This window comes from Marmota monax, unplaced genomic scaffold, assembly GCF_021218885.2.
Source record: "Marmota monax isolate L192 unplaced genomic scaffold, Marmota_monax_Labrador192_F-V1.1 WCK01_AAM20220418_F8-fsc00031, whole genome shotgun sequence".
Classification (NCBI taxonomy): Eukaryota; Metazoa; Chordata; class Mammalia; order Rodentia; family Sciuridae; genus Marmota; species Marmota monax.
In genome coordinates this window covers 7,865,531-7,883,276 of record NW_026695197.1, presented here as the reverse complement: position 1 = coordinate 7,883,276, position 17,746 = coordinate 7,865,531, and the positions used below count along the sequence as shown (strand labels likewise).

Here is a 17,746-nt window from a genome sequence, read left to right as displayed (position 1 = left end):
TAACAAATAACCCAATCAACAAATGGGCCAAGGACCTGAACAGACACTTCTCAGAGGAGGACATACAATCAATCAACAAGTACATGAAAAAATGTTCACCATCTCTAGCAGTCAGAGAAATGCAAATCAAAACCACCCTAAGATACCATCTCACTCCAGTAAGAGTGGCAGCCATTATGAAGTCAAACAACAACAAGTGGTGGCGAGGATGTGGGGAAAAGGGTACTCTTGTACATTGCTGGTGGGACTGCAAACTGGTGCGGCCAATTTGGAAAGCAGTATGAAGATTCCTGGGAAACCTGGGAATGGAAGCACCATTTGACCCAGCTATTGCCCTTCTCGGGCTATTCCCTGAAGACCTTAAAAGAGCGTACTACAGGGATACTGCCACATCGATGTTCATAGCAGCACAACTCACAATTGCTAGACTGTGGAACCAACCCAGATGCCCTTCAATAGATGAATGGATAAAAAAAATGTGGCATTTATACACCATGGAGTATTACGCAGCACTAAAAAATGACAAAATCATGGAATTTGCAGGGAAATGGATGGCACTAGAGCAGATATGCTTAGTGAAGCTAGCCAATCCCTAAAAAACAAATACCAAATGTCTTCTTTGATATAATGAGAGCAACTAAGAACAAAGCAGGGAGGAAGAGCAGGAAGAAAAGATTACATTAAACAGAGACATGAGGTGGGAGGGAAAGGGAGAGAAAAGGGAAATTGCATGGTAATGGAGGGAGACCCTCATTGTTATACAAAATTACATATAAGAGGTTGTGAGTGGAATGGGAAAATAAACAAGGAGAGAAATGAATTACAGTAGATGGGGTAAGGAGAGAAGATGGGAGGGGAGGGGAGGGGGGATAGTAGAGGATAGGAAAGGTAGCAGAATACAACAGTTACTAATAGGGCATCATGTAAAAATGTGTATGTGTAACCGATGTGATTCTGCAATCTGTATTTGGGGTAAAATTGGGAGTTCATAACCAACTTGAATCTAATGTATGAAATATGATATGTCAAGAGCATTGTAATGTTTTGAACAACCAATAAAAATAAATAAATAAATAAAATAAAAAATAGGTCTGGGATGTGGCTCAGTGGCCAAGTGCCCCAGTATTCTTCTGCTCCCCCACTCGCCCAAAAAGATACTGAGAACCTTTAGTAAACCATAGTCTCAAGGCTGTTTAAAGATACACTAAGATTGGCAGATGAAGTATCAGTTACTAAGCATTCAAAATACTCTAGGGTCCACTGTAATAGTAGTATTAGATCAAAGAATAATAATTGTAACAGCTAAATGTATACATAGAGTTTACTATATGTCAAGAATATTCTAAGTACTTTGTACTTACTATTCCATTTCACTTTCACAACAATGCAGTTAAGGTATTATTCCTGTTTTACATTGAAGGTACATAGCCTTCACAGGGTTACAGCAGTTAAACAGCAGAATCAGGACCTAATATAGGTTCCATAGTCTGTGCTCTTAAACATTATACTATCCTATTTTTTAGGCTACAAAAAAAATTCTCTGCAGTCCTTTAGCAACATTAAAAGGGATCTTTAAAGGTATATATATATATATATAACTCAGGCAGTCACAGGGAATCACAGGTAACATTTAAAAAAAAAAAAGAAACAATGATTCTTGGCATTTGTGCAACTACTTAAGTAAGTCACTACAATTACTTCAGGTAGCCAAGACTAACCAAAAGATTCCTAAAACTAATTCTGGAAATAGTAAGAATCAAAGGTGGAGAAGGATTTCCTAATAGGAAAGAGGATGTGAAAATAAAATGAGTTTGCTTTTGAGTGTGTTCAATTTAAGATGCCAGCAAGACATTCATGTAGAAATGTCCAAGCAGGAAATTGGAAAGGTGGAAATTTCAAGTCAGTATGGTTTTTAAAAGATAATGTGTGGTATTATGGATGATGTTTAAATTTTTATTTCCTTTATACCTTTCTGTGTTTAAATTTTTTCTTTAATAACTCTAGATTATAGCAAAAATTTTTTAAAAGATAATTTTTTTAAAAATCAGCTAGAAATTTTTTTTAAATACCATTTTCCCCATTATGTCAGGGAGAGAACTTTTTATTTATTTGTGTGGTGCTGGCATTTGAACCCAAGACCTCACGGATGACAGGCAAGTAGTTTACCACTGAGCTACATCCTCAGTGCCAAGCTAAGATTTATTAAAAATTTGCAGTTGATTTAAATTTAGATTGGCATTTAAAAGTATAAGAATCAGAAACATAATAGTGTAGAGAAAAAAAGTTTAAAGAGTGTATAGGGCCAAGGGGCTGGGGTTATAGCTCAATATAGCTCAGTTGGTAGAATGCTTGCCTTGCATGCACAAGGCCCTGGGTTCAATCCCCAGCACCACAAAAAAAAAAAAAAAAAAAAAAAAGAGAGAGAGAGAGAGAGAGAGAGAATAGGATCAATCAATTGATCAATTGTGCAGTGCTAACAATTGAAAAAGTCAAACAGATTGGGGAAAGAAGGCACTGGATTTGGCAATAGAGAAATTGCTGATAACCTATGAAAACATATTTAACCAGTGGTGCAGTGAGTGAAAGATCAAACAAGAGAAACTCCTGCGCATAGACGAAAACTTTAGTCACTGTGTTATACAGCAAAAACTTGAAAACACAAATGTCTTACCATCTAGAGAACAACCAAACACTGACATATCTATACAATGGAATTATATATGTACTGGTTGTGATGCTACTGACTTTGGTCTTTAAACAAAAACTTCCATGTTCTGTTTTGAAATTCTGAAGTTGGGACTTTAGAAACCTCTTTTCTCCTTGGTCACTTAGCTCTCTGATAAATTCTGCTGCTACCACTAAATGGAGACCAGATGTTGTTAGAGGAAGAAAAGACATATCCCTTCCTATTTGTTTCCTAGTACTGTCAGTGTCAGCCCTGAGTTACTTACAGAACAGCTGATTTTAGTTTCTAATTTTTATCGGCCCCTGCAGAACTGGCCTTTATCAGATCTCCTGAGGGATAGCAGAAGCAGTCAGCCTGGTGCTCCATCATCAAAAATCCAAGTTCCAGCATAAGGGGCCCTTCCCCCAAGTTTCTAAGTCTTAATAATTTAAACTTGTTCTGCCTGTTCACCCAACCTTGGAGATTGGTGGTTGTTTCTTGTAGCTATTACTTTCATGATTCCTTAATATTCCCTTTTGGACTTTTGGTTTTCTAGCACATACTTAACAACTCTTTACATTAAATATTCTCAGTTAAAATAACTGAATAAGCCTTATTAGTGAAAAGAAATAAAACATAACTACATACAACAAAAAAAATCCCATGATCACCTTTAAAAGCTTAAAACCAAGCTTGAAAAGAATCAAATTAATTCCACATAATACTGTTCCAAAATAAAGCTAAAGATTATTTCTAGAAATACAAAAATACGCAACAAGGTAAAATTCATACTGTCTGATGACATCCAATAAAAAAAAAAAATCAGGCAGGCAAAGAGGTGGGAAAATATAAGCCATAATTAAGAGAAAAAGTATTCAATTAAAATCTACCTATAAATAACATGGGTGATAAAACTGGTAGACAAAAACAGCAAAAATTAGTTTAACAATATTCTGTATGTTCGAGAAGCCAGAAGAATGACTGAACATGTTAAGTAGAGACGTGAGAGTTAGAAATAAAAATAAAAGACCCAATCTGAACTTCTAGAGATAAAAATTAAATTGTTACATATGAAAAATGCACTGAATGAAATCAGTGGCTAATTAGACACTGCAGAAGAAAAATGGTTGATGAATTTGAAGACACAGGAATAGGAATACAAATCATCCTAAGATAGAGAACAACAAAAAGAAAAAAAGAGCAAGGGACCTCAGAGTTGTGAAATAATTCAAGCTTAAGTGAGGTCATCAAAAGAGAAAAGGAGGAGCTATGAAAATATCTGAAGAAACAAGAGCTGAAAAGTTCCTGATTTGATGAAAACTATAAACCTATAGACCCCAAAAGTTTAATAAAACCCATTCAAAAGTGGTATTTAGAAAACTATTCCAAGGCATACTAAAACTAAATTGTTCAAAATGAGTGACAGAGAAAATCTTCAATGCAGCCAGAATTTACACATTTACACAAACACACACACACAAACACACACACACACACACACACGAAGAATAAAATAGGGATGACAGTGGATTTCTCAAAAACAGTGCAAGACAAGCAACAATGCAATTTTTATTTTTTTTTGGAACGTGAAAAAAAAATTATTTGCTCATTTCTAGCATTTGAAGTACTCCTCGATGACTTCCTTGGCTTGAGATTCTTTGCCATAGTCCTTAACAACTACACAACTGAAACCAACCACTTTACGGGGTTTGCCCTCTCACAATTTTTCAGAGGCCTACCCATTCTCTTAGTTTCTGGTTGTCATCGACCTTAATTACATTGATTTGGTGCTTAGCACAAAAGGCCTCCACCAATTTGACATACATAGGCTCATTACAGTTGGCTGCAAGCACACAGAGATGGGCCTGGCCCATAATTCCTCTCAAAGTCCAGATGTTTCTGCAACAAACATCAGCTTCATGTTTCATTAATTTAGCATAATGCTTGATTTGCTAACTGCTACAAATGAGGCTCAGGATTCTCAAGACAACGAGAATAGAGCCACAACCCATTTAAACACACACAAAAAAATGTCGACTGAGCATTCTATAATCAGTAAAAAACATCTTTCAAAAATGAAAGCAAAATACTCTCTAGGTGTACAAAAGCTGAAAAAAATTCATTTCCAGTGTCCTCACTATACTGTTAAAGAAGTCCTTTATCCTGAAAGAAAATATGAAATGAAAACTTAAGACATATACAAAAGGATAAAAATACCAAAAATAATAACAACATGGGTAGATTTAAAAAAACTGGTTTGATTTTTTAGATCTCTTTAAAAGACAACTGAAAAAGAATCCAAACTGAAAAGTAATATGTAATGCTATCTCTATTCACAGATGGCATGATCTTTTATGTAGAAAATTATAAGGAATTTACCAAAAAAAAAAAGTTAGCAAGGCTATAGGATACCAGATCAATTCATAAAAATGAACTATTTCTATATACTAACAGTGGACTTAAAAAGAAATTAAGAAAACAGTTCCACACACAATAGCATTAAAATGTATGAAATACTTGACGATTCTGTAATTCCTATGAAAATACATGGGACCCAAAATAGCTGAAACAATCTTTCAAGAACAACAAATTTGGAGGACTCCCCAATTCCAAAACTTCCTGCAAGGCTAGACTAATGAAGACAGAACTGGCATACATAAAAAACATAAATCAAAGGAACAAAAAAAGGAGTCCAGAAAATAACCCTTAAATTTATGGTCAACAGATTTTTGACAGGATGCCAAGACAATTAAAAGGAAAACGACAATCTTTTTCACAAATGTTTTGAGACAACTGGATGTCCACATGCCAAAAAAATTAAGCTAGGTTAATACCTCACACCATACACAACATTTAATTCAAATGGAACAAAGATTAATAAGACTAAGAGCTAATGCTATAAAACAAAAGAAAATTTAACCATAAATCTTGTGACCTTAGATTGGACAATAATTTCTTGGATCTGACACCAAAGCAAGGGAAACAAAAGAAAGCACTAGAAAAATTGAACTTTATCACAATTAAAACCACCAAAAAAAAAAAAATCCTGCATAGAATGGGAGAAAATACTAGCAAATTGTATATCTAACAAGGGACTAAGAAATGGAATCTAAAAAGAATTTTCATAACTCAACAATAAAAAGACAATTTGATTAAAATACATCTGACAAGATATTTGTCTGAAAAAGATATAGACATGGCCAAGAAGCACATAAAAAGATACTCCATCATTAATCATTAGGGAAATTAAATTAAAATCACAATGTACTACCACTTCACAAGCACTAGGGTTGCTATCATCAAAAAGATGGACATAAACAGTGAGAATGTGGAGAGTTGGAGGCCACACACAGTGCTGGTAGTAATTGCACAATGATGTAGCCACTTTGGAAAATAGTTTGGCATTTTGTCAAAAGGTTAAACATATAATTACCATACGGCCTAGAAATTCTAACTATATTCCCAAGAAAGCTGAAAACATATTTCCACAAAAAAAAATTTGTATATGAATGTTCATGGCATAATTACTCACAACAGCCCAAAAGTGAAATATCACAAGTCTCTTAACTGATGAATAAGCAAAATGTTTTCATCCATAAAAAGAAATTAAATAATGATAAGCATTAAATATAGATGAACTCTGAAATCACAATCACAGTTAAATCCTGTAGAGTACTAAACATAATCATGAGTAACAAACTAGATATTAAAAATGTCTTTAAGAATATAAATTAAAGATTGCAAAATTTTCTCTATAAAGAGTCTGATAAATGTTTTTGGCTTGTTTATTTATTTATTTATTTGTTTTTGATTTTTTTATTTGTTTTAATTAGTTATACATGACGGTAGAATACACTTATATACTTTGATATATCATACATAGATGGGATATAATTTCTCATTTTTCTGATTATATATATTGTAGAATCACATTGGTCATACAGTCACATACATACATAAAATAATAATGTCTGTTTCATTCTACTATCTTTCTTATCCCCACATCCCCTGCCTTCCCCTCCTTTCACTTCTCTCTAACTAATCTAAGGTAATGCTATTCTTTTTTTTTTGCATTACAATTCTTAATACATGTTTTTGGCTTGTTGTCATGCAGTCTCTAGCTATAGATAATATGGAAAAGAAAAAGCATGGGTAATCTCAAAAAAAAACAGGCAGCAGGAGGATTTGATCCAAAAGATATAGATTCCAAAGCCTGACTTGAACTCTGCTTGAGAGAAAATATAACAAAAACTAAAGTAAAATAAAGCAATCAGAGAGGACTTGCACCAAAAGAAAGCGCACATGCAAAGACAAAGATGAGAAGAAATCGATAACAGGGCTATGAAAAGTGAGAATCTTTATGATATTATTTTCTAAGTAAATGTAATGATAATAATGCTGGTGAAATTTCCTTAATAAAGTGTCATTATTATATAATGGTTTATCCATCAACAGATAAACAAGAACAAAACTCATAAATGATATCCAATTTAAAAAAAATCTTGTTAATCTGATTCATTAATGCCATACAGATCAGAATGTAGATTGTTTGAGACATAAGATACTATATTTTCCTAGCTAAGCCTTAAAGTTTGTCTAGATATTTTGGAACAAACCTTTGAATTATATAGATATTTCATATTCATAGTCAGCATTATCAAAGGTCCTAGAAGTTTCTGTATCTTTTAAGAATGTTTGCAGATCACCTAAAGTTATTTTAAAGGCTCTTCTACCCATAATGGCAAGTACTTATTTTTAAAAAATGAATAATAAGAAAAAGTAAAAATTAGGATACTCACCTGTTCATTTACTGAATCTCCTGCAGCTTTTAAAGATTTCACAGAGACTGAAGCGTCAGCCACTCTGAAAGTCTTATTACCTCTAACATCAGCTTTTGGACTTATCAACTTGTGTCTTGATTTGGTATTTCCTTCTGTAGAAATTCCTAAGGATTTTCATTAAACAAGATTTTGAAATTATATTTTCTCATTCTCTTAAACCCTCCCTTCATAAACCTCTCCCTTAGTATCCTCTACTTTATGGGAGCTTATAGGAAAAACTTTATAAACTTCTTTTAAAGTTCTCTTAATATTCAATGAATCATGAAAAGGTGATATTTTAGAGAAATACTTTAAAAAGCCATTGGGAACGTTTTTAAAAGGTGTAGTGAACAGTCCTAAACCTTAAAACCAATAAAGTACAACATACCATAAATAACTTAAGAGAAATCAAAGATAGTTTTCACCAAATTAGGATGCCTTCAATGATTCCATTTTACTACTTCTCTATTAGCCACCAATAAACTTTAGAGAGTCTCTTAATATCCCTATATCAAGAAGTTTCCACACTTTTCAAAACATTAAATTTAGGCTATTTTTCACTTTAGAAATTTTCAAAGAATCTCTTACTTCATAATATGTGAAATAGTTTACAAGTTCATTAAAAGTTGATTTGCCCAACCACTGCCCAAGATGAATCAGTATTTTAAACCTCAATAGGGTCTGGTCAAATACACAAAAATAACTTGAATTTTTGAATTTGTTGTGAAGTAACAATTTTAGATTTAGAATTTGAAGGACTGTCCTGCATTCAAGAAGGATTTCTTGATGTTTTATATTCTCCTAACACTTAAGAAGCAAAGGAGGTTTCCCAAATTTGAACATAGAAAGTCATACCTGGAACATATACTACTGATTGTTCTTCGTCAGAAACTATGAAGGAAGACATAAAGGAAAATACTATAAAAGATTATATCAGGGGCTGGGCTATACCTCAGTTGGCAGAGTGCTTGCCTTGCATGCACAAGGCCTTGGATTTAATCCCCAGCACCATAAAAAAAAAGTAAGATTATATCAATATCCAAATGTTGTGCCTACATGTCTGTTATCAATTCTTCATCTCTTTTGACTGGGGAATTTACAACTAACTTCTAAAAACAAAACTAAACTAAATTACTTTAACCCAAGCAATTGAATTAAATGTAGCAAAATAATATTCTTTAAAAATTCATCTTTATATAGTCACATACAAATTGTTTCATACAAATTCTGAAGGCTTTATTCCATGAAACTTATATCTAATCTTATTTCCAAATAGGATATCTTATAATATATGTTCTGCTATTAGATTTCTTTCCATTCGTGCTCCAGTTTGCCCATTATTGAGAAACTGACAAGTTATTTTAGAATAAAGAATATAAATAATTTCAAGACAGGCTCTAGCTTTGAAGAACAAACACTGTTTGGCAAGTCAATTGAGCAAACACAAAGGCAACATTTATTTTTCTGCAGTATATTCATGAAATGTCCCATGAAGCCCTGCTACTGAAACTGAAAGAAATTTAAGACCAATAAATAAGTAAATAAATAAATATTTTACATTTCAAAAGAAGAAATTTAGAAAGGGTAAAATCATAATGTTGCTATAGAAAGAGAGCCAACATAAGCTTTTTTTCTAGAAACAAAGTCCTATTCAGAACCCTATCCAGCGAGGTCTACACTTTGGTAATCTTCTGTTACACTTCCACAAAAGAAGCCTAGAAACAATTTTCTTTTCAAACAATCTAGAAAATTCCAAAGTTTTCTGTTCTTTTGTACAATGTTTTCAAAGATTTCTGGATAAAAGCAATTATTAACTGTAGGCTTCTGGAAAAGGCTAGAGTGGATGTAACACATTCAAAAAGTCAATTAGCTGAGCAATTTTATCAACCATAGTAATAGAGTCTAGTCTTTCCAGGGAACACTGACTGGAAATGCCTAGAATCCTATAAAAATACTAGGAATGCTAGATGGTGTTTACTGTTTGCCAGCTGTATTCTCACAGATCTCGGCATTAGCACATGTACTATCATCATAGGTTTCAGATTTGTGCTAATAATGAGTGCCCCTAAATTTTCAATTTCCTCAAACATCAGGGATGGAGCTTAGATTTTAGGAGACATATAAGGCAAGTAAACGAAAATGTTAGAACCTCCACTCCAAAGAAACTGTCAGCAACTAGTGTGAGAGCAGAAAGAACATTTCTAAATTTACTGATATCCAATCTAAAAATAACCTTAAAAAATGAAATTGTACAGGCTTCTCAATAACAAACATTATTCATATTTTTTATATTCCTTAGGACAAGCACAGGGCCTTGTAAGTAGAGCAGGCGCTCAATCTATGTTTATTTGCTATTTGAATTGTACTTAGAAAAGAGATCTGATGGGGGGGGGGGGTGATTCATGACAGTGATGCTAGACCTCTATAAATGGCTGTACTTTTAAGTAGAAGGGTACAGTAATGAAGAATTTCAGTTTTCTCCAAAGATGACCTATGGAAAGACTAACATAACTCAGGTCTTAGAAAACATAACTCAACACTTCCCTACATCACTTATGAAGGAGCCTGCTCACAATTGGAAGAGATCAGCCCCTGGACCCCACTGAATTTCAACTTGATTTGGAAACTCAAGTATTTCTTACTTTGTTTTCTCTCCTCAAACTTGACAACTTTACCCATCCTTAGTGTCAGCTAATAACTTTGCCTCCTATTTCTTAAAACAAAACAGAACCAATTTCCCCAGGCTTCCATCAGCATATCTACTGACCTTTCCTGTATCTGTGCCCATAGACTCTGCTTTCTCTTTTTGCTACAGATGAACAGTTCTTGCTCCTATCTAATACCAACATACCATTATACAAATTTTTTTACCAAAGGGTATTGCTCCTGGTATTATCCCTTTCTTTCTCCTGACTCAATTATTTTTCCTATTAAACTGTCTACATTAGCATGGAAACATGTAAAAACTTTTTCCAGAAAAAAAACCCTCTTCTCCAACCACTACACCAACTTTGCTCCCCTTCATAGCAAAACTTCTCAAGAGACATTTACTGTCTCCAACTCCTCTCTTCCCAGTCTTAAACCTACATCAATCCAGCTTTTGACTCCATCAACCCAATACAACTACTTTTGATAGTTACAATGTTCTGTATTGTTAAAAATCCATTAATCGATTCTGTTAATATTATTTGACACAGAAAACACTCTCCTTAAAATACGTTTTTGTTTAGCTTTAAAGACACCACATATTCATAATTTTTCTCCTACTTTTCTAACAATTCCTGCTCAGTCGTCTTATTAGACTCCTAACCTATAAACCTTGGAGTGACCCAAGGCCCAGTTTTTCCTACATCTTCTTTTTCTCTTGGTGACCTCATTCAGTTCTCAGGTCTTTAAATACCATAAATAAGTTGACTTTGACCAAAGTAATTTTTAACAGGAGCCTATCCCCTAAACCTGACATTGCTCCTTTTGATTATAAAAGATATCTAAAATTCAAATGTCCAAAACTTAAGTCCTAATCTTCATCTCAAAAGTTGCTATTCCAAAGCCTTCCCTTCTCAATGAGGCAATTCCATTCTTCCAGCTGCCCCCAACAAAAACAAGGAGTTATTCTTGATTCTTCTCATAGCTCACATTTAGAAAATTCTGTTGGTGCTTCAAATTATACTCTAGCCCCTCCTAGTCCCTATCACTTCTCACCAATAATATCACCTTGATCCTAGCCACCTTTTCCTCTCCCCAGGAGTATTACAATTACTTCTTAACTGCTTTCCCATGTTTCTATGTGTAACTCCTTAACTGCCATTATTTAGTGCTGATAAAGAACATTTTAAAATCATTCATATTAAACATCCAAGTATTTACAAGGGCCATGCTCAAGATCTTATCTCTCACCCTATCACCTCATTTGGGACCAGTTTTCCCTTCATTTATTCCTGGTTTCCTTACATTTGTCAATGAGCTATGCAAGTTCCTACCTCAAGAGTTTTTGCATTGATTTCTTCTATCCAGATAGCTCTTTCCCAATATTTTCATGATTTCCTACCTTACTGTGTTTAGGACTTTGGTCATATGCCACCTTCTGACTGAGGCTTTTACTTCCTAAACCACATAGGTACTTAAAATGGCAAAACTCTTTCTTCCTATAACCCATCTACCTCCCCCTTCCAGCTTTATTTGCCTCCAAAATACCTATAATTATTAGACATAAAACATGTTACTTATTCATGGCCTTATCTCACTTAAATATAATCAACAAGAGGGAGATGATTTCCCCAAACATAAAAGAAGCCTCTGGGTCCCAGTAAGCCATCTGTGAAAGAATGAAACTGACATTTAATTTTATAAGACACAAGAACTTTCAGTGTTCTTCCTCTATCTCATTCAAAATATGTGAACAAGAGCTGGGGCTCTAGCTCAGTGGTAGAGCACCTGACCCTCACATGTGAGGCACTGGGTTTGATTCTCAGCACCGCATAAAAAATAAATAAATAAAGATATTGAAGAAATATGTAAACAAAACTTATTACTTCTAACTATATCCATACAAAATTTTTTAAATACAAAAAACCTTCTAAGTTAATTTGACTTCAACAATATTTGAAAATGCTTTCAAATAAAATATTTGAAAATGCTTTCATCCACACTATTCTTTCTAGTAATATGTAATCTTATCTTCATCTCATTATCTTATTATTCAGGATTTACCCACAAGTATATACTTTAAGGAGAAGTCGAAGAGGCATAATATATACCAAATGCATATTGAACCTGCTATTGCGTTCTCCGTGCCACCTTATTTCTACTTTGATTACTTTAGAAACATCTCAATGTGACAAGAATTAGCAAGTTGTAAAGCATTTTTAGTGCTGGTACCAATTTATTTAAATGCCCCCAAATTAAAAGAGTAATTAGAATCCACAGGCAGAAGGGTTAGAAAGAAGCATCTTGGGCTGGGGTTGTGGCTCAGCAGTATAGAGCTCACCTAGCACATGTGAGGCCCTGGGTTTGATCCTTAGCCCCACATAAAAGTAAAAATAAATAAAGGTACTGTGTTCAACTATAACTAAAAAATAAATATATATATTAAAAAAGAAAGGAAGAAGCATCTCTATTCTAGATATCCAGTGTAGGAAATAAGTGTATAGTGCTACCCACTCTAATCTTCTCAGTTGTAATCACCAGCAACAAATGTATATGTAATTATTATTGACCACAGAGACCTGAGCTTGTATATTATCTTTACATTCACATAAAGGTTTTGCCTATTTTTATTTGAGAACTCAATAGCAGAGATTATAGCTACTGAAATGTTCTTGACAAGGTCCCTTGCAGTTCATATTTGTTAATATCAAATCATTAATATAATTAATGATAATCCACTTAAGTGCATGTAAGTAATCAAATTTAGATACTGCAAAAACACTAACTGCTTCTAACATTACCAGAAACTATTACAAAGGAGGAAAGCAATTTACAACTGAACCAACATTTTCCTGGAAGATTTAACTCATAAAATGTCAATGTGGCATACTCATCATTTACACTTACTATGACATGAGGCCTCTGTATGACATACTTTGTGCAAAACACCACTACTGAATCACATTGTGTAGGAGATGCATAACTCACAGCAGCAGTTTTTAAATGTGGTAATGATCTGTCCTCATGATGGAAACTTCTAGAATTGACAAATCTCTCAGTCAGATTTCTCTAATTGCTTTTCAAAACAATTAGAGAGCATTGAAAATCTTTTCTTCAATGGTATTAAAAGAATTTGAGATCATAGTTGCATACTATTTGACCCTTTTCTATTGAAAATTCTACTACTAAGGCTCTGGGTTAGTCTGGGCAATCAACAATGTAACTGAAAAGAAATCAAAAATCAACCCATAGGAATAAACAAAATGATTCATATCTATCATTATGCTTCTCAGCAAATTCTCAGTAACAAAATCATATCTGGCACTGCTTTTATGCCCCATGATGATTTGAAATGAAAATACCTGAGGCTGGATGTTAACTGGTCATCAGAGGGATTGGGCTGGGGAAACAAGTGATGCTAGTAACCTTGCAATTCCTTTCCAACATCTGAATTTCTACAGAATGTCATCCTATTTTTCCCATACAATTTCAGTTCCTCAACATCACTGAGTAGATGAGTATTTTATATTAAATTTCAGAGTGAGAATATAAGACATAGGGTGTATTTGTGACTTTTCTATATGAAATAGAGTGACATCTATATAAATGAGAACAGAGCTGCTAAATCCAAGAGCATACGTCATTCCACACACTTGATAATTAACTTAGTCCCACTGCAATCAATTGTCATTCCACCCCCAACCACTTATTCTATATCAGAACAATACCATTGATTGTTATAATGAGATAAGAATCTCCTGTCTCTCAAAATCCTTTCAATACAGAGGCAGTGTTTCATAAGGAAAGGTTCATTCCAATTTCTGGACTTCCTAATTCAGCCCAGTTGTCCCCCATGCACATATTCTCTTCTCATCCCTACTGACAGTTAAAGTGCACTTTCATCCACAGTGTATGTACATGATTTCATTTGATTCTTACCAACCTATCAGAGACAAGTGGTAATTTTGTTTAGTAATTGCATAATACTAAACACCCAGCAGCAAAGAATGCAAAAATAGTCCTCTCTTCATATGAAACTCTAATCCTAGTAACTCAATAAGGAGAACTGGTAATACAATTTTGTAAATTTCACTGGGAGCTAAGTAGAATGTCTAAAGAGTGATTCCGCCAAAGGTAACAGCAATATCTCAACGCCAACCCCAATCCTCGAAAACAGACAAAAAGACTTGCCTCTGCAGGTAACCAATAACACTGATTGCATTTCTTCTCCCAGGTAATGCGCCTCTAAGGAACTAAAAGTAAATTACCAGGAGGAAAGCTCAGGTTACAACAGTCTACCTAACCCAGGGGGAAAATAGCCCTGTCAAGCAAACATCACGGATATTGAACTGGGACTACTACCACGGTGATGGAAGGCTCCAAACAATCGCACAATTTCAAGCCCTGCCCTTGGTGACCCGCGATCTACTTGTAAATCACCTTCCTAGGCACCTGATTTTGTAATCAGCACCACCAGAACACATCTCTGTGAAACCAAGCCCTACACCTAAAGCCTCAATTCGAAAATGTAACATCACTGAAAGGCCCTTAAAGTCCGACAAAGTTTTGACTTGAGCCTAACAGCATAGACCATGGGCAATTCTAAATCAAGACAAAAATCTCCCTGCCCGGCCAGCAACTGCCCCTGTCCAGCTCACATCCACTCTTCCTCAACCATAAGCCTACACTCTGTCCGCCTGGGTTACACAGGGAGGGTCGGTGGACGGAGCCTCCCGGACCCAGGCTGGGCCAAGACTAGGCCATCTTTCAAAGCTCACCGCCAAGGAGGGCTGGGAACCGTCGGTGCAGTGTCGCACACCTGGAATTCCTGTCTGGTGACACCTAAGACCCAAGCGAGAGGGAGCCCGGCACCTAGACTGAGGCCGGACAGCGCGTCTCCGCCTCCGGGTTAGATCGCGCTTTCCCTGGCCACCCAGAGTCCCACGCGACAGCTCGCCCCTCGGCCGGGGGAGGGCGCCGGCGCCCCCTGCCAGCCGGGCAAAAGGATACAGTCGCGGCTCCAGAACGCCGCGGTGCCTGGGCGGGAGGGGCCCGCCACGTCCGCCATCTTGAAACAACCGCCACTCGGGGCGTTGCGCCGAGGCCGCCACGCCCCGGCCCCCAGTCTCAGTCCCCATTGGACGCACGGCGCAGAGGCCCGCCCCCGCTTGCGCGGCCGGCTGCGGCGGGGCAAGAGGGTCAGGGCGAAAGGGAGGCGGGGTCCGAGTGGTGCGGAGTGGAGCGCAGCGCCGGGCCGCGGGAACGAGCGCCGGGAGGAACTACTGTGGCCCGACCAGTTCGGGCCGCCCATCTCCTCTCCGCCGCGCCCTCAGGCGCCGAGAACTACAGCTCCCGGCATGCCGTGAACTGCATGGCCGAGGCGCCGAGGCGGGGTCCGGCCCTCCTTCGGCCCGCCCCGCTTTCCTCACCGGCCTCAGGCGCTGTCTCCGCCGCGCGCGGAGCCGGGACGCGAGCCATGGAGGAGGCGTCGCCCTCGCAGCTGAGTTGCAGCAAGCCGCACCTGGAGAAGTTGACACTGGGCATCACCCGCATCCTAGGTGAGGGGACCGAGAGCCAGGGGAAGTCGAGTCTGGGACGAGGGGGCTTGGAGAAGAAAAGAGGTGGAGAGGTGATGTGTGGGGTGGACGGCACGACGCTAGACCCTGCGTAGGAGCAGGCGTCGCTGCTCTGACATCGGTGGTTGAGGGAAAGAGAGAGACCCGGGTGCGTGACCTGCCCGGTAAGAGTTTGCGGGGAGTGTTCCCAGAAAGAGCTGGGAAGCCGGAAATTCCCCCTCTCCCCGCCCACTTCCAGGACCTGAAAGACCCGCCAAGAAGTGCAAAGGGAAGACAGTAAGCACCTGGCATTTGGGGGGCCGGGTCTCCCAAGAGGCATTCTTAGCCAAGGTGGTATCCTTGAAACCCAAGCCTTTCTCTGGTACCAGAGTGAGCTGAGGGAATGATGCAGCCAACCTCCCTAAGAAAGCATCAACCGCCAAGCTCCTCCTTGTGCTGCACCTAAAGTGTCAGAAAGGAGTCAAAGCTTGTGCCGCTGGATGGGTTACAGTTTTTCTTTAATTCAGCGTTTATTTAGTAACCACCCCTGATGGGCTAGGGATATAGCTCGGTGGTAGCACCTAGTAAGTGCAAAGTCTGGATTCAGTCACCACTAACACACACACAATAGGAACCACTACTGTTAGATGCTGGGGTTAGTGATGAAAAACTGAACAGTAGCATGAAACGAGGTCAGTAACCTATCACTGCTCAGAAGTAGCACAGAGGAGGTGATTGGCTTTGGGGGGAAATTAAAGAACATGTCCCAGAGATGATGCTGTATTTTCATTGATAAATAAGAGTTAGCCACACTACCAAGGAGGAGAAAGGCTGTCTTAAGCAGACTGAAAAGCGTGCCTCAGTGCCTTCCCATCACAATTATAATATGCTTGAAATTTCTCTGCTGTGCCCCACAAGTCCCTGTAGGATCTGCTCTCATCTGTTAGTTTTCACTACTTTGGCCACAGGGTGGCCATATTAAGGCTATGACTTTAAACACACTAAACTTGCTTCTGCTTTAAACTCTTTGCGATTTGTTTGGCCTTCCACCTGGAATTATTTTCCTCTGAATGTTTCCCTCACAACATTCAGATTTCTGATGAAATTATTATTATGCCAGAGAAGCCATCCCTGAATATAGTTGTAACAACATCCATCCTTCCTGCTCTTTCCTTAACTTACTTTAAAAAAAAATGGGCACCACATCACTAATTGAAATTATGAATGTAATAAATTTTTTAATTTGTCTTTTATAGAAGTCCAAGGTTTATCTTAGGAATGTGCAGTTTAAGATATGAAAATCAATTAATATAATTTGTTAACAGAATAAAAGAGAACCAATACAGTCATTTCAATTGATGCAGAAAAAGCACATGATAAAATCCAACACCCTTTCTTTTTTTTTTAACCCTTATTTTATTTATTTGTTTATTTTTATATGGTACTGAGGCTTAAACCCAGTGCCTTGCATGTGCTAGGCGAGCACTCTACTGCTGAGCCACAACCCCAGCACCCCCAACATCCTTTCTTGATTTTAAAAAGAAAAAAAAAAAACTAAAAATACAATGGATTAGAGATAGAACTTCTTCATGCTGATAAAGGGCATCTGTAGAAAGTCCACAGCTAGCATCATGCTGAAAGCCTGACAGCTTTCCCCCTTCAGATCAAGAACAACAACAAAAAAGTCAGAGGTCCCCAAGTCCACACCAAATTTGATGTTCCCTGGGAGTATTATAAGACAGGGAAGATTGTCATACTCAGGGATATGATTTATTACAGAAAAGGGATATAAAGCAAAATCAGCAAAGAGAAAGATAATTGTAGGGATGTCAAGTAAACCAGGTGTGAAGCCACATCGAAAGTACTTAATTTTTCCAGCAACATGTTGTTATAGTATATCTGAAATGTGTATCAGGAATGCTTACCTGAGGCTAGGAGTCCAGAACTTTTATTGAAAATCAGTCATCTAGGTACCTTTCACCTACCAAGCACCAAAATTCCAGACTCTCTAAGGAAAAACAGGTGTTCAGCATAAACCATATTGTTTGCAATAATACTTT

The 17,746-nt window shown here is 37.1% G+C and overlaps 2 protein-coding genes across 8 annotated transcripts in view; one reads left to right on the top strand and one right to left on the bottom strand.

Moving 5' to 3' along the window:
- Positions 1-15,250, bottom strand: part of Kiaa1328 (KIAA1328 ortholog) — a 293,544-nt gene extending 278,294 nt beyond the window's left edge. For 4 of the 6 annotated variants that reach the window (XM_046428260.2, XM_046428261.2, XM_046428262.2 and 1 more), the window contains exons 1-3: positions 15,142-15,250; positions 8,341-8,376; positions 7,465-7,610 (exon numbers count right to left, since the gene is read on the bottom strand). In XM_046428260.2, the coding sequence (XP_046284216.1) occupies positions 7,465-7,610; positions 8,341-8,376; positions 15,142-15,199 (240 nt within the window). In that variant the 5' untranslated portion in view covers positions 15,200-15,250. Of the gene's footprint in view, positions 1-7,464; positions 7,611-8,340; positions 8,377-14,909; positions 15,092-15,141 lie in introns of those variants that run through there. The other 2 variants (XM_058573876.1, XM_046428264.2) reach the window with 2 other exon arrangements.
- A 133-nt stretch (positions 15,251-15,383) lies between these two features.
- Positions 15,384-17,746, top strand: part of Tpgs2 (tubulin polyglutamylase complex subunit 2) — a 35,083-nt gene continuing 32,720 nt past the window's right edge. Inside the window, exon 1 of one of the 2 annotated variants that reach the window (XM_046428442.2) lies at positions 15,384-15,689. In XM_046428442.2, coding sequence (XP_046284398.1) covers positions 15,503-15,689 — 187 coding nt within the window. In that variant the 5' untranslated portion in view covers positions 15,384-15,502. The remainder of the gene's footprint in view (positions 15,690-17,746) is intronic. The other variant, XM_046428441.2, reaches the window with a different exon arrangement.